Source organism: Sinohyriopsis cumingii, chromosome 16 (genome assembly GCF_028554795.1).
Source record: "Sinohyriopsis cumingii isolate HCF-2022 chromosome 16, ASM2855479v2, whole genome shotgun sequence".
NCBI lineage: Eukaryota > Metazoa > Mollusca > Bivalvia > Unionida > Unionidae > Sinohyriopsis > Sinohyriopsis cumingii.
Window position 1 is genome coordinate 72,703,365 of NC_142976.1, and position 18,868 is coordinate 72,722,232.

General features: G+C 37.3%; 1 protein-coding gene across 1 annotated transcript in view; it reads left to right on the forward strand.

Annotated features, from left to right (window-relative positions):
- LOC149780771 (T-cell activation inhibitor, mitochondrial-like) overlaps positions 1-18,490 on the forward strand; it is a 50,514-nt gene extending 32,024 nt beyond the window's left edge. The window contains exon 9 of the mRNA XM_089937849.1: positions 16,956-18,490. Coding sequence (XP_089793975.1) covers positions 16,956-17,196 — 241 coding nt within the window. The 3' untranslated portion in view covers positions 17,197-18,490. The remainder of the gene's footprint in view (positions 1-16,955) is intronic.
- The last annotated feature ends 378 nt before the right edge of the window (positions 18,491-18,868 follow it).

Below are 18,868 nucleotides of genomic sequence, written 5' to 3' on the forward strand. Positions count from 1 at the left end.
AATATTTTAACCTAAAGGTCAGAAAGTGTCACAGACAATTTAGCATTTGTATTTAATATTTCACAATGTTAATTGTGTTAAGGCACAAAATAATTACTGTAGTATCATCAATTTTCATGATGGACCAATTTTCATGGTTTTTGTTGTTGCCCTAAACCACAAATTTAAATCCCCAACGAAAAATGAGCCACGTAGGATGATGACACCCCCCCCCATTTTCTTAGTGTTTCATTCTAGAGATTAACACATCTACTAGTATTTGATAGATCAAAGTCAATACTGTAATCAGGTAATTAAATATTAACATTTATAAATGTTTGTTTTATTTTTTATTTTAACCTTTTGAAACAAGAATTGTAAATCATTTTATATTGTTTCAATGCACACATTCGATAAGGTATCCGGTAGCTGTAATTTTTCACTCACTGCCTTAAATCACTATATAAGGTAAGGATAGAAAGAAAATAGAGATAAAGCATAAGCATTTAAACAATAGTAATACTGAAAATGAAAGAAAAATAATACAAAATAAGAGTGTATGAAAATTAAATTTAATACTTATTCAACTTGATCCTTCATTCGAGTACAACTGTTTTTGAAACATTTAAATCCTTCTGAAAGCACATGTAATTTTATTCATGCATATTTAATCCCAAAGAACAACAATCCTGTAAAATACTATAACTATTTCTTGAAACACTATTATTAATGAAACACTATGTATATACACTAATTACAGCATAGTATTAAAGCTCACACTTCACATATTTTTGGACAAAGCCACTGCATTAACATGGTGTCAATCAAGTCTCATGTTGCTTACAAATTCTTCTCAGATAAATAATCCCAAAATTGTTGAATTAAACAAGTCCAGCGTTTTCAAAACCACTGATAATTAGGTCTGATATTTCACTCATTGTCACGTGAGCTGCAATTATCCATTCAGCGTGAATTGACTTGATTTATGAGGTTGCAAGGTTTACTAATAACTGTGCACTGATTGTCACCAGTAACATCTTCATTTTCCATAATGGCATCCATGGCCTGTCTAGCATACCACTCGTGGAAGTGTGACTTTAATTCTTTTTTGTACTCTTTATTTACTGTCAAGTCTAGTGGTTGAAGTTGGTCAGTACAAGAGGAAGGCACAAAGGAGAGATTCCACTGTCTTTCAATTTTGTTAGCCTCTTCGCTCTTTGGTGGGCTCTAAACATATCAAATATTGATGGTGCAACTTGATGGACAGTGTTATAAGTAAGAGATCATTCATATGTACTTTAATAACTGATTGGCCTTGTTGGCTGCATCAGCTTCCTTTGATGTTGAGTACTCAAACAAAAACATGGCGAAAATGATTAATCTTGACAGGTGTCTTATTTGTGCTTATAGAGATGGAAGTATTATTTCAGCGTTGTTGGCTGTGTCAGCTTTGACTGATGTTATTCACTTGGTCCAAAACACAGTGTAAGTATTGAACTTGCCAGGTCTTTGATTTGTGCTCATACAAGTGGTAGTATTGTTTCAAACATTAAAGTGACTGCCGTTTGCATCGGCATAATTTTATTCTTTTGTATTCTTTATTTTGAGTACCTGTAGAGGTTAAACCATTAAATTAAATACCTGCAAATATGCAAACTTTGACAGGCAAAACCACAAATTTAAATACACACGAAAATTACTTTTTTTTACAACACCATGAAAATAGAGCAGAATGAAAATAAATGATACTACAGTAACTTATTTTACAAAAGCTTCAAGTATGCTAATGAATATTTTATTTCAGTCTATTGCCAGATACTATAGTTGACTTCGTTTGTTCATGTAACTGACTTTTTTATCTTCCAATAGTTCAGAGCATCCCATAAATGTTATTGATTTATTTCTCATGGAAGACAAGATGGCCACTATCGCTTAACCAGCTAGAAGCAGCTGTTCTGTTTTTTGTGCCGTTTTTCATGACATATGTGCTAGTTGCCTGTCTTTGTCTACGTTATTGTGTTCATCATGCACTTGCTGTTCAGTTTGTATGTGTTTCTTCATCTCCCTGTTTTGGAAACGAGAACAATTAGACTTTTTCTAAGCTGTCTTGCTCCACTGCTACAACTTCCTTTGTTGTTGAACAAACCGCCATCAAGTGATACTCGCTAGTCAACCTGTTTATGCTATGATGGGCCCTCATCAAATGCTTTAAATGACCACTCCTTGGCTCTCCACACTACATTGTGCTCCAGACTAAATGAACTGGGACTACATTCATCATTACTTAAATGTAAATAAAAGCGAAGAAAGAAAAACATTTCAAAGCTGGCAGGCGTAGAACAGGATGAAGAATTCCAGTTATCTCCCTTATGCCCTTTCCGGCTTAACAATTTAAAAATTTGACCGTTAATTCGGATAACCTAATTCAAATCCTTATTCAGTCGTCAACCTTTGTATCAACTATCCAAGAGATACCTCTACGTATTGCATTATTCAATGCCCAATCAGTAGGACCAACGGAAAAGCGCACAGAAACAATTAATTTTATCAACAATCAGAATATTGACGTCTTTTTCCTGACGGAAACATGGCTAAAAACATCAGGCGATGAGCTTAAGTACACAGATCTAACACCCACCGGTTACTCCAAGTCGTTCCCCTGCCACTCGCAGAGGTGGAATTGCTGTCATCACAAAGAGCTCCATGATCAAACGTCTTAACCACATGACAACTTTCAATTTCTACCACACATTGTTTGAACTAGTCCAACCACACTTACAGTGGAACAAAGGTCAGTCAGTGTTTTCATTTTTTCTGCCTATACCGCCCTCCTCCTAATAGAAAAAACAAGCTGACTGAATCTCTATTTTTGGAGCAGTTTCCGAATCTCCTGGAGTATGGAAATTCAGTAGATGGCAACCTGATTGTATTCTATTCATGTTTTCAACCTCGAACAGTCAGTTATTCAACCCACCCATAAATATGGTCACATTTTAGACTGAATTCTTCAAAGACCTGATGATAATATTATACGTTCCTCCCTGGTATCCCACGAACACCTCTGCATTATATGCCATCTTGACTTATCAATCCCTGACCCTCCACCTTTATTTGCTGCTAAGAGAAACCTCCGTATAATAAATAGAACCAAACTTACTAACAAGCAAATGTCAAGGAACAAATGTATACCACTTCCAACTACCTTCTCTCCAGTCGACCTTCCAGACATGTTGCAAATTTCTTCCGTGACAAAGTACAAACCGTTAGAGATAAGCTTGACACCACAATTTCAATTGACTCGTCATCACCATACAGTTGGGATACAGAATTTGAGCGATAACCATTAGCAGCATTTGAACCTGTCTCTATGGATTTCGTACGTACAATCCTGATGAAGAGTGCACCAAAGTCATGTGAACTTGATCCAATTCCAGCATCACTGCTGCTTGAGTGCTTAGATCCAGTATTGCCTTCACTAACTGATGTTATTAATACCTCTCTCTCATCTGGGGAATTCCCATCATTTTTCAGAACTGCCATTGTAAAGCCTCTGCTGAAGAAACCAACACCAGACCGTAATGATTTAAAGAACTACCGCCCAGTTTCTAACCTCCCATTCATATAAAAAATGTTAGAAAAGGTTCTTTCCCAGCTTGTATTTCATCTGAATTCAAACAGTTGTTTTAGCCATGTACATTCTGCATATCACCCTTGCTACAGTACTGAAACTACTCTTCTAAAGGTAGTTAATGACATTCTCTCTGCGTTGGATAGTGGAAAGATTACAGTCCTCATTATTCTTGATTTGTCTGCAGCATTTGACACAATAGACCATGATATATTACTTCACTGTCTCCAGCATGTATTTGGCATTCATGATACAGCCATACTGTGGTTCAAGTCCTACTTGGTCAACAGGACACAAATTGTGTCAGCAAATGGAATACACTCCAGCCCAGTTAATCCATGTTGTGGTGTTCCACAGGGGTCTGTTCCTGGACCTGTTCTCTTCATTCTGTACACTCAGCCGCTCTCAAGTGTCATAGGTCATCATCCAGTGTTTCACCAATTGTATGCTGACAACACCCAAATATACAAATCTAGCCACCCAACTGAAGTTGATGCTACCATCCAAGGTGTAGAGAGGTGCATTTCTGATGTGAAATCATGGATGATATGTAACAAGCTGTGGACGAATGAGGATAAAACTGAGGCCATTCTGATCACAACACAAAGACTTTCTCGGTCACATCCTTTACCTCAAACAATAAATATCAGTAACACCAACATTAAATTCACACAGTCAGTATGAAACCTAGGTGTCACTCTGGACAGTACTCTCACATTACACCAACATGTCATGAACATATGCAAGACTGCATATCTTGAGCTGAAACGCATCAGCTCCATTCGCAAATATCTTTCAGTTGATGCCACTAAAACACTTGTATGTTCATTAGTACTTTCAAGACTGGACTATTGTAACTCAATTATGTCTGGTTCATGACAATATCTACTTCAGAATTTTTAAAAAGTTCAAAACACAGCTGCTCGGATCATACTTAGAGTACCACGATCAGAGCACATCTCCCCGATGCTCAGTACCCAACACTGGCTCTCCATTCGATCCAGAATCAAACACAAAATGTGTTCTCTGTGCTACGTTTCACTGACTGACTCCAGTCCAACATACCTATCTGACCTCACCCATGTGTACACACCAGCAAGATACTTACACTCCTCTTCTGACAATCATATACTTATTATTCGCACTATGAAAACGAAGTCATATGGACAACATTCTTTTGCATACCAGGGCCCAGCAACGTGGAATGAATTGCCCACTGAACTTAGACACAAAGACAGTGATACATATATATATTGCATTTCTTGCTTTGCTCTTACTTCTTCCTACTCTGTCAAAAGGATAAGTCACTTCTCCCTAAAGTTCAAGTCTAGCTTGACCCCAGCTTCATTAAACTTTGTACACTATATTTAGTCACTTATAAGACGAGTCCAACTGCAAACTGCACAGATCCAGATCTCCTGTCACATTAGGCGACAGCAGATCTAAGTCTGTGCAGTTTGTTAGAAGTAATCAGTACAACAAATAGCATAGGACCTGATCTGCAAACGCATTATGCTGTGGTACATTTGTATTTTAATAAGTTTACCATTTATAAAATGGGGCCACGAGTGCCCGAGTGGTCTAAAGTGATCATCGTTCCGGATCACTGCCATCTCACCTCTGCATGGGTTTGAGTCTCAGGCATGGCTAGCATGGGTACATGGGAAAGCCTGCCAGTAGCTTCTCGTGGATCAGTGGTTCTTCCCTGGGTTTTTCAGGTTTCTTCCTCCACCAGTTATACTGGCTGCCATGTATAGCCTATCTTGTGCTGAAAGATGGCATTAAACCCTAGACCAACAACAACAACCATATATAAAGTTTGCCTTTGTTAGGCAAATTTATTTTTCAGGTAACTCCATTGTTTTAAACATGACTCTTGAGTGTCCATTTGATATTGCCAGTTAGGATATCTTTATGAAACTTGATTCATTTGTATATTATGATGGTGTGTCGGGTATGAAGATAAACATTGCCAGATTTCTACTGTTTGGATTATCTCTTAAAAGCTGCAGTTCAATCGCAAACTGTCTGCCTGCATGTTTTTTATTAGCAGGTAACACTGAAGTTCAACAGCCATTGATTAGAAATAACGATTGGACTCCCATTTAAACAGATATATTTATCCCTACCGGCTGTTAAGTTTGTGCTTGGTGTATCCAATAAAGTTCTCTATCTTTCCATTTAGTATTGTTACTAGAGATCTCAGGATCCAGTTGGATGATTTCTATTATCTGATACTGAACACAGTTTATGTTGTGGTCAGGTTGATTTAAGTGACTCCTTCATGGTATCCCTAAGGTTTTCTTTTTTTTTCTCACTTTTGGCTGCAGTCTTGAAGATTGTCAGCTACTTGTAGTTTGACAAATTTTTTTGGTAGCTTCGTAGCTCTTTTGTTGACAGGAATTGAGGGGTTTGGTAGTAGCAGATGCTTGTTGGCATTCTGAAATTAGGTTTTCCAGTTTTCTTGTTTCCCTTCTAGTCACTGTGGTTTTGGAAGTGCTTGATAGAATTACTGGTGCACTTCCATAGAAATTTATCGGGTTCTCAGTGGAATTGGGATCTATAAAATTGGTATCCCACAGAGTGCCACCTTCACTTCCAGTTGAATTTAAGCTGAAAGAAGGTACTGCCTGATTGGATGTGGAAACATTCCCTCCCATCTGCTCTGGTGGTCTAGTCACCCCAGTTCACTGACTGGTTTCGTTATCTTTGTAACTCATTGAAGGAATTGGTCCTGTTGATTCATTTTTTCAACTGATCTTGTGGGTGCAAAGTTTATATACAGCCCAGCTGCCAGCACCACTTTGTACAGCCACATTTTAGGTCATGTGACCTTTGCTGTCTCCTATTTGAAGGGGAATTGTATTATCTCTACTTGAAAAATGGCATTAAACCCACAAAACCAAACCAAACCAAACCTGCCTGGACAGGTTCTTCCTTTATAACCAACTCTTGTCAAGAGGGTGCTGCATTGAAAAGAAATTTGGTCATTCAGCTATGGAGAGAACCTCACATGCTAGAAGGTGCTCCTTTTTAAAGGCATACGGGGGATAGTAACAGTTTTTCATGGACTGGTTCAAGGGCAGCAGCATCATGCCTTTAAATGTCATTTTGTGGTAACTTCAATGTCTTTCTTTGCTTAAACTAGTTCAGGTAATTCAGTCACATGATCAGAGGCAGTATTACCATAAATATACTACTCTGGAACTAAATTATGAAATAAATGTGAACACTTACTTGGAAGATTTCAGAGACAGGAGAGATGTGAAACATACAAAAACGCAGGAGAAAAACCCTCCCATGCAGAAGGTTCACATTTATGTGGTGGAGGTGATATAGGCCATGTTGGACTACTTGGTAAATTCTGACCTGGAAAGAACCAGATCACTTATTTTACTTCATAAGTGGAATCTTGTATGGGTTTTGATATGGCTCAACTCAGACAAGTTCAAGCCTTTAGCCAAAGTTTTGCTGATGCCATTATCTTACAAAGCATATTTTTACAGAACTAGATTTGGCAATCAGGATGAGCAAGTTGCATGCCCTTTTGACAGACAAAGTTCAGTTCATATTGGATGGTTCCATGGTCATACTGATGCAACCAGGTTTTATTGCAAGCAGAAAGTGGTTATTCGCCATCTGTCCTCGACTGATACATCGAGAGAGGTAGCGATGCAAGACTCAATCTTCCAGTAAAGGCCTGAAAAGATGAATACAGCCTCTCAAGATTGTTCATCTTAACTGAAGCAGCTGATATGCTTATTGTACACAGACGCAATATTCCTTGTGAAATATTCATCTTGTAAGATTCAAGTGACCTTGTATTTCACGGAAAACATTTGACCAAAGACATTATTGAAGCCATTGGCTGGCAATCAGTCAGCCGTTTTGAGTTTCTATCTCCAAGATATATTTTAGCAGAGAAGAGAATTTAATCTGGTGGGTCCAGTGGATGCAGCCCATATTATCCAGTTAAAATCACCTTCAAGGGTTTTGGTCTAGATTTTTTTACTGGATTGGACAGAATTTTTTTCCTCATGAGAAACACAATTCATTTGCCATTACCAGTGTATTGACATCATGTGCCATTAGTTGTGCTGCTTCAGTGTCAGAAGAGTGTTTTATCCTTCATATTAGGCACTCCAGCTATATTTCTTTCCCTCGAAGAAGACTTGAGATGGAAGTTGGATGCTCAATGCTGCCTCTTTTTACCTGTTCTCCAATGTGATCAGGATAAGGGATGTAATTTATGAGAGTTTTTTCCCTTTGTGTAAACAGTATATAGACCGGAAAGAAGACAATTTTTGTCTTTCTGGAAGGGTTGTTTTTGAGAGGTAGCCAAGTTTGTTTCTTAATTTTAATGTAATAAAGTAAACATTTGTCAAAGAAACATAATTCGCTAAAAACTTTATTTTTTTTCTCTTTAACATAATGTCAGAATTTGTTTTTAATGTGGCTGAGAATAACTTTTTGGTCTTCAGAATTGATTGAGATAATTTACGAAACATTTCAGGAGCCCCGAGTGGCCGAGTAGTCAAAAGCGCTCACTGTTATGGATCACTGCCATCTCACCTCTGTCTGCATGGGTTCGAGTCTCGGGTTTGGCCAATGTGGGTATGTGAAAAAGCTTGCCAGTAGCTTCTCTTGGGTCAGTGGTTCTTTCCAAGGTTTTCCCGGGTTCTTCTGCCACCATTTATACTGGCTGCCATGTATAGCCTATCTTATGCTGAAAAATGGCATCAAACCCTACAACAACAATTAAGAAACATTTCATTCATTTATATCATTACATGTTGGTGTGTTGCGTACGAAAATGGGCTTTGTCAGAATGATTTATATATAGGAGTTATCTTCTCCTTATAACACTGGTCAACAGTGAAATCATTACTGACTTGAAAAGGCCCTAATCTGTAGTATTTTGGTGTGCCGAACACGAATATAACCGTGAAAAATTTGTATTGGCTCTCGTTTTGAAGATATTCATATACCTCATTTTCTATGTTTCACTGTGTAAATTTCTCCAGTAGGACTGCAGCAACATCCGGAATAATGATGTAACATTGCATAATACCATCATGCTCACATCATCCACAGTTGATTGCATCATTTTCTGATGCAATGCAATACTAATGCCATGCGGCTGCTGAAGTAAGTTGACGTCAGCAGTGTACTATACATGTGTAGGCCTATTATACTAATGCCAGGCGGCTGCTGAAGCTGACGTAAGCAGTGTACTATATAAAGCCCAATCAGATAGGTTCAGCATTTAAAATATTTTAGACGTTGTGCGAGACAGTTCAAGCTACTGTTACATAAAACTTATTATTTTATCCATTTACGTACAATAAAGAACAGTAATGCCTCGAAAGTGTGTTAATACCGCGGACAATTTTTGCTATATTTGTGGGGAAGTGACATTTGCCAACCAGAAGAAAAGTATCAATTCTCAAGTGAAGAAGGCATATCATCTTTACTTCGGATGCAAGGTTGGTGACCAAGACAAGCCTTGGGCTCCGCATATATGCTGTGCTACATGTACAACACAGCTTTCACAGTGGTTGAATTGCAAAAGGTCATCAATGCCGTTTGCAGTCCCAATGGTGTGGAGAGAGCCAAGCAACCACCTAAATGACTGTTACTTCTGCTTGGTTCCTCCTCTTTCCGGCGGAATAACGAAGCGAAAGAAGTCGAGAATAGTCTACCCAAACATTCCGTCTGCATTGAGACCAGTTCCACATGGTGAGGGACTTCCTATTCCAGAACCTCCAGCAGAATATTCTCTTGATTCATCTGACGAAGACAAAGGTGAGTCGACCTGTTCTTCTCCTGGTCCATCAGCATGCAGTGATCCAGATTTTCACTGTGGTGCATCATCAACCCCACACAGAATAACACAGGAAGAACTAAATGACCTGATTCGTGATTTGGACTTATCAAAGAACAAGGCAGAATTGCTAGGATCAAGACTCCAACAATGGAATCTTCTAGAAGAAGATGTCACAATTACTGCATATCGAAAGCGCCACCAGCAATTGGAGCCTTTCTTCAGAAAGGAAAGTAATCTGATATTCTGTTCCGATATTGAGGGCCTCATGAATGCTTTAAAAATCACTCATGACCCACAAGAATGGAGACTATTTGTGGACTCTTCGAAACTGAGTCTCAAGGCTGTGCTTTTGCACAATGGAAACATTCTTCCATCTATTCCAGTAGCGTATGCTGTCCACATGAAAGAGACATACGATAACTTAAGGCAGCTACTGAATTCCATTGAGTATAACAAGTACAGCTGGCACCTCTGTGGTGATTTGAAGGTAGTTGCCCTTTTAATGGGACTGCAGCAAGGATATACAAAATACATGTGTTTCTTATGCGAGTGGGATAGCCGAGCAAGGGAAATGCACTACATGAGGAAGGAATGGACTCACAGGCAGAATGTAGCCATTGGAGAGAAGAATATCCAACACCCAGCTCTGGTTGAGGCTCAGAAAATCTTGCTACCACCCCTTCACATCAAACTAGGTTTGATGAAGAACTTCATGAAAGCCATTGACCGGACTTTGCCAGCATTCCGATACCTGCATGAAAAATTCCCTCGACTCAGCGAAGCAAAGATTAAAGAGGGAGTTTTTGTGGGTCCTCAGATTCGAGAGCTTTTCAAAGATGACCGGTTCAACAACTTGCTGGAAGGTGACGCGAAACAAGCATGGAATGCTTTTCGCCTAGTTTCTACAAACTTCCTCGGAAATGTTAGGGCAGAAAACTATAAGGAACTAGTAGAAGACATGTTGATGAAGTATAAGAAACTTGGCTGCAATATGTCTCTAAAGATTCACTTCCTTCATTCCCATTTGGATTTCTTTCCTAGCAACTGTGGTATTGTTAGTGATGAACACGGCGAACGTTTTCATCAAGATATCGCAACAATGGAACAAAGATACCAGGGAAAATGGTCCACTACAATGCTGGCTGACTACTGCTGGACACTCCTCAGAGATGCTCCCGAACAGCTGTACAAGAGACAGGCGAAGAAATCTAAGATGTAGTCAATGACTTGATTTTTTATAGGTAGGCTATTACAGTTGACCTTTTACTATTGGAATGCATTTCGTTATGTAAACATTAATTTCTTGCAGATTACAAAAAAACTAGAGCCAATTTTGCAATTTGACTGTCATATTCGTGTTCAGCACATAAAAATTGATAAGAATTGACTAATTTTATTTCAGTAACATGACTTTTGTAAAAATTTGTTGTCCAGTGTAAGATAAGAAATGGTTTCTACACAGAAAGTTTAGTTCAAGACCATATGCTGTATCTAAAGTCCAGGTAATTGGTTCCCATGAGTCAATAATAGTCAGTTAACAGAGTCTAACTAGTGTCTACATTCAGGATTATTAAACATGGGGCAGATGTAGAATCATCCATTCCTGGTACTCTTATGACCTTTATAGTTCATAAACTATTTGACATATCTTCATAAAACTTTGTTTGCATGTGTATTGTGACTAGGCAATATGCTATATACAGAAGTGGACTTGGTCAAATAGGTATTTGTATATGAAGACTAGATGGTGTGTTACATAGATAATTGGGCTTTGTCAAGTAGGTATTTTGTTTTGTGACTAAACAGTGTATTACATACACAAGTGGGCTTTGTCAAATAGGTATTTGTGTATCATGACTAGATGTTGTTACATACACAAGTGGGCTTTGTCAAATAGGTATTTGTGTATCATGACTAGATGTTGTTACATACACAAGTGGGCTTTGTCAAATAGGTATTTGTATCTGATGACTAGATGGTGTATTACATAGATAACTGGGCTTTGTCAAATAGGTATTTTGTTTTGTGACTAAACGGTGTGTTACATACACAAGTGGGATTTGTCAAATAGGTATTTGTGTATCATGACTAGATGTTGTGTTACATACACAAGTGGGCTTTGTCAAATAGGTTGTTGTTGTTGTAATGTTTAATGCCATTTTTCAGCACAAGATAGGCTATACATGGCGGCCAGTATAAGTGGTGGAGGAAGAACCCAGGAAAACCCTGGAAAGAACCACTGACCCATGAGAAACTTTCTCACGTACCCACATTGGCCGAGCCTGAGACCCGAACCCACACAGACAGGTGAGATGGCAGTGATCCGTAATGGTGAACACTTTAGAACACTTGGCCACTTGTCAAATAGGTATTTTGTTTTGTGACTAAATGGTGTGTTACATATACAAGTGGGCTTTGTCAAATATGTATTTTTTTATCTTGGATAGATGTTGTGTTACATGCACAAGTGGGCTTTGTCAAATTGGTATTTTGTTTTGTGACTAAACGGTGTGTTACATGCACAAGTGGGCTTTGTCCAATAGGTATTTGTTTATCATGACTAGATGTTGTGTTACTTGCACAAGTAGGGGGCCCCGAGTGTCTGAATGGTCTAAAGCGCTCACCATTATGGATCACTACCATCTCATCTCAGTCTGCATGGGTTTAAGTCTTGAGCTCGGCCAGTATGGGTATGTGAGAAAGCTTGCTGGTAACTTCTTGTGGGTTGATGGTTCTTTCCAGACTTTTTCTAGGTTCTTCCTGCATTATTGATACTGGCCACCATGTATAGCCTATCCTTTACTGAAAAACGGCATTAAACCCTACAACAACAACAACAACAACAACATACACAAGTGGGCTTTGTCAAATAGGTTTTTGTGTATCATGACTAGATGTTGTGTTACATATACAAGTGGGCTTTGTCAAAAAGGTATTTGTGTATCATTACTAGATGTTGTGTTACATACACAAGTGAGATTTGTCAAAAAGTTATTTGTGTATCATGACTAGATGTTGTTTTACATACACAAGTGGGATTTGTCAATAGATATTTGTGCATCATGACTATTGGGTGTGATACATAAAAATGTGGGCATTGTGGGTGGTATTCCAAAAGTCCCTTTTTAAATGTATATATAGTCTTATATGTATCTTGAGCAGATAGTGTGATATATGCAGAAGTGGGCTGTCAGGGTTTGTGGGTGGCAATTCCATAATCTCTTTCTGTACAAAAACTTTTAGCCTTATATATATATATATATATATATATATATATATATATATATATATATATATATATATATATATATATATATATATATATGTATATAAATAGAGTGACTAACTAGTGTGTTGTGTACGAAAGCTGTGAAAATTGTAGTAAACATTGGATACCCATCTAACTTACTGATTGGTTACCTAGTTAACCAATCAAAAGGAAATTGTACTAAATTTGTACAACCCTGAATAAATGGTTGTCATGTGGGAAAACAAGCTAAGATTAAGGTATATTAAATTCGCTGCACAATCAAAGGATTGTCAACTTGAAATCAAAGCAAGTGCTGCCTTTACAAGCCAAGGGCTTATGGAATCACATGCACTGGCAGAAAACTTGTATACAGTAAATGGGTACCCGCTTGCTCATTTTATTACCCAGGTTATTATCAGTGTGTGGGTACTATATATAGTTTCCAGGTACCCAATGACAGCTCTATTGCAAACAGAAGTGGGCTTTGTCTGATAAGTATTTAGTGTCATATCTATAATGACTAGATGGTGTGTTATATACATAATTGTTGGTATGTGAGAAAGCTTGCCAGTAGCTTCATATGGGTGCGTGGTTCTTCCTTGTTGTTTTCCTGGATTCTTCCTCCACCAGTTATGCTAGCTGCCATGTATAGCCTATCATGTGCACAACAACATACACAAGTGGGCTTTATCAGAGAAGCATTTGTGAACAGTATTCCATTTACCCCTTGTGATATAATCGTGTCGAGTCTAATGTGTATAAATACTAAATGGTGTATTCCATACTAATGTTGGCATGTTACATACAGAAGTTGGTGTGTTACATACAGAAGTTGGTGTGTTACATACAGAAGTTGGCATGTTACATACAGAAGTTGGTGTGTTACATACAAAAGTTGGCATGTTACATACAAAAGTTGGTGTGTTACATACAAAATACAAAAGTTGGTGTGTTACATACAGAAGGTGGTGTGTTACATACAGAAGTGGGCATTATCAGATACATATTTGCAGGCACTATTCTATAATCTTCCTCCTTATATAATTTTCTAATGCAGTGCATATTCACATCATATAAAATGTAACCTTTGGGAGGTTCTGCCAGTGTGGATATGTAAGAAATTATTTTGTCAGTAGCTTCTGTGGTTCAGTAGTTCTTCCTCTACTAAATATACTGACTGCCATGTATAGCCTGTCATGTGCTGAAAAATGGCATTAAACCCACACACAAAAAACAAAGTAACCTTTGGGATTGTTTGGAAGTTGATGAATGTATTAGCAATGTAAAGTTTTGAAAGGTTAAAGGGTTATTGAGGATGTTATGAATGCAGCAGAACACAATTTAGCCCAATAACATTTTGTCAGACATTTCTGTAAGCTATATGACGTTATTTCATTCATCCAGAAGGTCATTTATATGTTCCAAAAATAAAATATGTTGATGGTATTAGTTGCTTTGCTTGATTTCTATAGTAATTATCAGTTTGTAAGTCACGGCTTTGTACTTTTGAGATTTTATCATGGATAATTAGTTTTTGTAGAGCAGCCTTAACAGAAGCTTGGCACAGTTTGGCCTCTTTTTGCATGTGTAAATATGTGTGACTGTCCATCCATCAAGACCCTATGTTAAGGTCAGTGTACAGCTTTTACATTAAACTATGTGTGTTTAAGTCTGTTACTTTCCACTTAAACAAAAGATAGGCTCCACAAAAAGGAAGTATCTTGTGTTAACATCCCTTTTTATACTGGCTTGTAAATCAAGTCCAACTGCAAACATTGTAGACCTTGATCTGCCATTGCATTATGCACTGGCACATCAAGGTTTAGGTTGTTTGTTCTAATGATTACTCCTAACTAACTGCAGACCAAATCTTCCTGCACATTTTAAGATGGCAGATTTGGATCTGTCCAGTTTGCAGTTGGGCTTGACATATGAGTGAGTATACATTTTATACATTTTATCAAAAATAATTATACTACAGTGTGACCCCACTATAATATGGTAAGTGGGGGCCATAGAACCTGACCGTGTTATAGACTGAACTGTGTTATAAGCAGCCAGGTCAGTTAGCTTAAGAAAATAATGCATGTATCCCCAAAAATGTGCAGGGGGAGTTGATAATAAATGAGGGTGGTAAAATATGTGCTTCTATGGCACAGTTACCATCTTAAATTGATGCATATTCAATGAAAAATATACCTGAAGTGAAAATAGAGAAGGCATATATAATAGTTTACTTTATTTAGAGAACCACAAATTGGTACATATACATGAATACTGTTTATATATACATGTCTAATGTATAGCATGAATAGAGTTTTTGTTGTTGTTGTTGTGGAGTTTAATGCCATTTTTCAGCACACAATAGGCTATACATAGCTGCCAGTATTAATGGTGGAGGAAGAACCCGGGAAAACCCCAGAAAGAACCACTGACCCACGAGAAGCTACTGGCAAGCTTTGTCACATACCCACATTGGCTGAATCCGAGACTCGAACCCATACAGACTGAGGTGAGATGGCAGTGATCTTTAACGGAGAGCGCTTTAGACCACTCGGGGCCCCCATGAATAGAGTACTCACCTGCTAATCTCATCATATACATTGAGTCCACAATACAAGTGATTCCATCTAAAATATGCACACACACACATTTAAAATATTCAGTAATTTTCTCACAGGTTGTATTGGTCTGAATTCAGTGGAAAAACATAGCACAATCACGTAATGAATGATGAAATACATTTACTTTTCAGTATGTCCCAAGCCAGTAAAAGTTAGTTTGTGTTTTAAGCCACCATAGGTAGCGTTCGTAAACATAAACGTTTTCTATGCAAAAAGGAAACTCTCATGGCACAGTTAACATGTTCAAGTCACGTTGGAAAATGCAAAAATCCATCAGATTCCATTACTTCTATTTAAGTTTGGTACTGACTTCCTTTGAAGAAAAGTTCTTTGTTTGTATTGAAGATTGTAGTCAGCTTTCTTTGATGAAGGGGGCATGCATTATTGATGTCACCGCTGAAGGACAGCTTTGGAGAAGCAAACAAATGTCCATTTCTTATTCAGTTATTGAAGCGGCAACATCAAAAAATTGTATTGCATGATTGAGGCTGATTTTTTTTTCATTTGCTGAGTACGTTTTCATAACAATTGGTGCTTCAAAGGTAATCTGTTTCCTCTGAAATTTCAGCAAACTATTTTATCTAGGTACATTTTTAAAAGGGAATTGGCCATCCTTTGGCCTCTTCTAGTTACTGTTCCTCCTTGCCTATTGAATAAACCAATAAGTAAGATGTGTGGGGTTTAGTTTTTTTGTTTTATTTTACATTTATGGTAACAACATGATGCTGCCTTTCATGCATGCATTGGAAATTTAACAAAGGGTCAACGGACGATAGAGATGCATGTGTTCTGGTCTGATGACAGGGATTATTACAGAAAATGTGAGTTTTCTGAAGGATTTAATTCCGAGTGAAAAGAATAGAGGAATTTTACTTACCATCCAGATACAAATGTCAGTCTATGTAAATATATTAATTACTATCGAGCGGCCAAAATCCAACGAAAGATAGATTATGAGTTAATGTCTCATCCAGTTGACCTCCATTACCAGCAGCAAAAAAGCAGATATCTCACAACATAAAGTACTCATGATAGATGTCAAGATAAGCAGATTAACAATGCACTGTTTAGATGGTTTGTCAATATGGGCAAAGAATTTGTTCATGTAACAATAGATAAATTTTAGTGAATTTTATATCCAGTTGGCGGCTTCCTTTCATGGGGTCTCTGAATTTCTCCACTCCAAACCAATGCTTGTATATACAAGTTTAAACAGCCAACAATGTCGACCATAAAAAAAATAGATGATATATTTTGCCACCAATAAGGAAAAAAATGTAAGTTTGCAACATTGGCGAAGCCCTATGTGATCCCAGAATAAACTTTTTAAACATTATTTTGTGTACTTTTAAGAAGAAAAAACTACTTTTTCGTGTACGAGAAAAATATATTTAAAATTTCAGGAGCTATACCACAATCGACTCATATTATTCATATGTGATCTCTTCCCTAAAATGATAATAAACTTTTTATGATTTTTTTCGTACTTTTAAGAAAGAATTTTTTTTCATGTGCAAGAAAAATACATGTGAAATTTTGGGAGCCACACCATGACTGTGTTATATCCTAATTCATGTTATAACAGCATGCTCTAGCGTGGTCACACTGTACATATTTTTGTGAATTGACAGTGTTTTTATTTTGCAGAGAGATGAAAGAGATGGAAGAGATACTTGTTCGATGTAAGGAAGCTTTTGACTTGACTTCTTTGCTTCGAGATGACACTGTGACTCCCCAGCAAATGAAAGAATGTTGTAAGCGACTCTTAGATTTACAGGGCAGCTTGGGTGAATATCTACAGGGTGCAGAGCTCAGGATTTCAATGTACTACACTGTAATGAAAGATGGTGAGATCACTATACCCTGGAACTGGTTGGATGATTCTTGATTATAAGTGCAGTGATAAAAATACCTGCCTCCACCAAAGCCAGGAAGAGTCTGTTTTACTAAAGAAAAATTAGACTTCTGTTTAAAGGAATTGTGGGTGGTTTTTTTACAGACCTGGCCAGTTTTACTAATGCAAGAAATGACATGGACTTAATGCATGAAGACATTAGTGTATATTCAATGTTTTCTTTCTAGTATTGTTAAATTTGAAATTGTCGTGAGGTTTTCATTAGTTTGCTTTTTTGATTCTCTCTCATTCTATCTCTCCCTCTCTCTCTCTCTCCCTGCACCAGGGAATTTATAATAAAGTTATTGTTTTTGCAGAATAGTGTTGAGTACAAGAGAATTATTGGGCATGAAATGTTACACATTTATTTGTTTGTTATAAATGCAAGTGATAGTGGAAAAAGCATTTGATACCATTTAGTATTTACTTCCTGTGCAGTCGGTTTTTTACTTTTAAAGACAGGCAAAATGGTATACAAAATTTAGGTTATGTGCATATATTACAGACATAGCTGTGGTCTACATCTGTACATAAAAAAAGGGAGGGAGTCAGCTTATGGTCAAGTCGACTTGTAATCGAGTATATATTGAACATAGCAGTGGTCTAAATGTGTGCATAAAAAGGGTGGGGAGTTGACCTACAGTCAATTCAACTTATAATTGAGTCTATACGGTACATAGCAGTGGTTTACATCTGTATATGGATACCCTATAAACTCAAAAAATGTAGCAGCTTATATTATACTTAAGTGATTTTCATTAACCTTACTTTTAAGGATGCCTTACTTTTAAGGTGGTCATAATGGTTTCTGTGTATGTAACATTGGTACTGTATATTAGAGGAATATGGACTTTTACAACCATACTTTACGGTGCTGCAATGATAGGGAAAATTTTAACATTTCTTCAATTGCTACATGATTTTACAATTAGATTTTGACATGATTTTGAATATGTACATTTTTGTGTTTGAAAATACAAGGTTCTCCTCACTTTACATTCACTTGTAAATGTATTAGGTAGCTTGCTTCTTAAATGTCTTCCAAAACATTGTAAGAATTGGATTCTTTGGGGGGGGGGGGGTTTGTTAATTTTGAGGATATTTAAGTTTAGATAAGAAGCGTTTAAACTTTATGAGGTTTGTTCTTGGCTCCATTTCTGTTAATGTCAGTGAAGATGACTATAACCCTTCACTCACCGAGGTCTTAATGAACAACATTGTGCTATTGTGGCTTTATTTGGACTTTTTATTCCCATGCTTTTTTAATAAATTGTCAGGGATATTGTGATTGCCTTCTTCTGTCTGTATTCTATATCCTTTGACCTACAGTTTTAGAAATGCGTAAACAAAACCTGGCGCAATAGTTTTCCCATGATGTAAAGTGTTTCCAGTTGTGACACCCCTCCGCAACAGCTTCCCAGACCTTTGTGATGGGTCAAAAAGTGGACATACAAGTGATTGACACTATGGTGGAAATGTAGCCTGGTTTTGTTTTTTTTTACTGGAAAGTTTTTTTAATTTTTGTATTTTAACACCACTTAAGAAGAGGGATACATTACACAACTTGCTTTTCTTTTGGTTTAAATTTTACTTACTTTATTTCTGCCCTATTGGAAGGCCTCAACTATAACCAAATGAGCCTCCCTCCTTTTTTCTAGGTTGGATA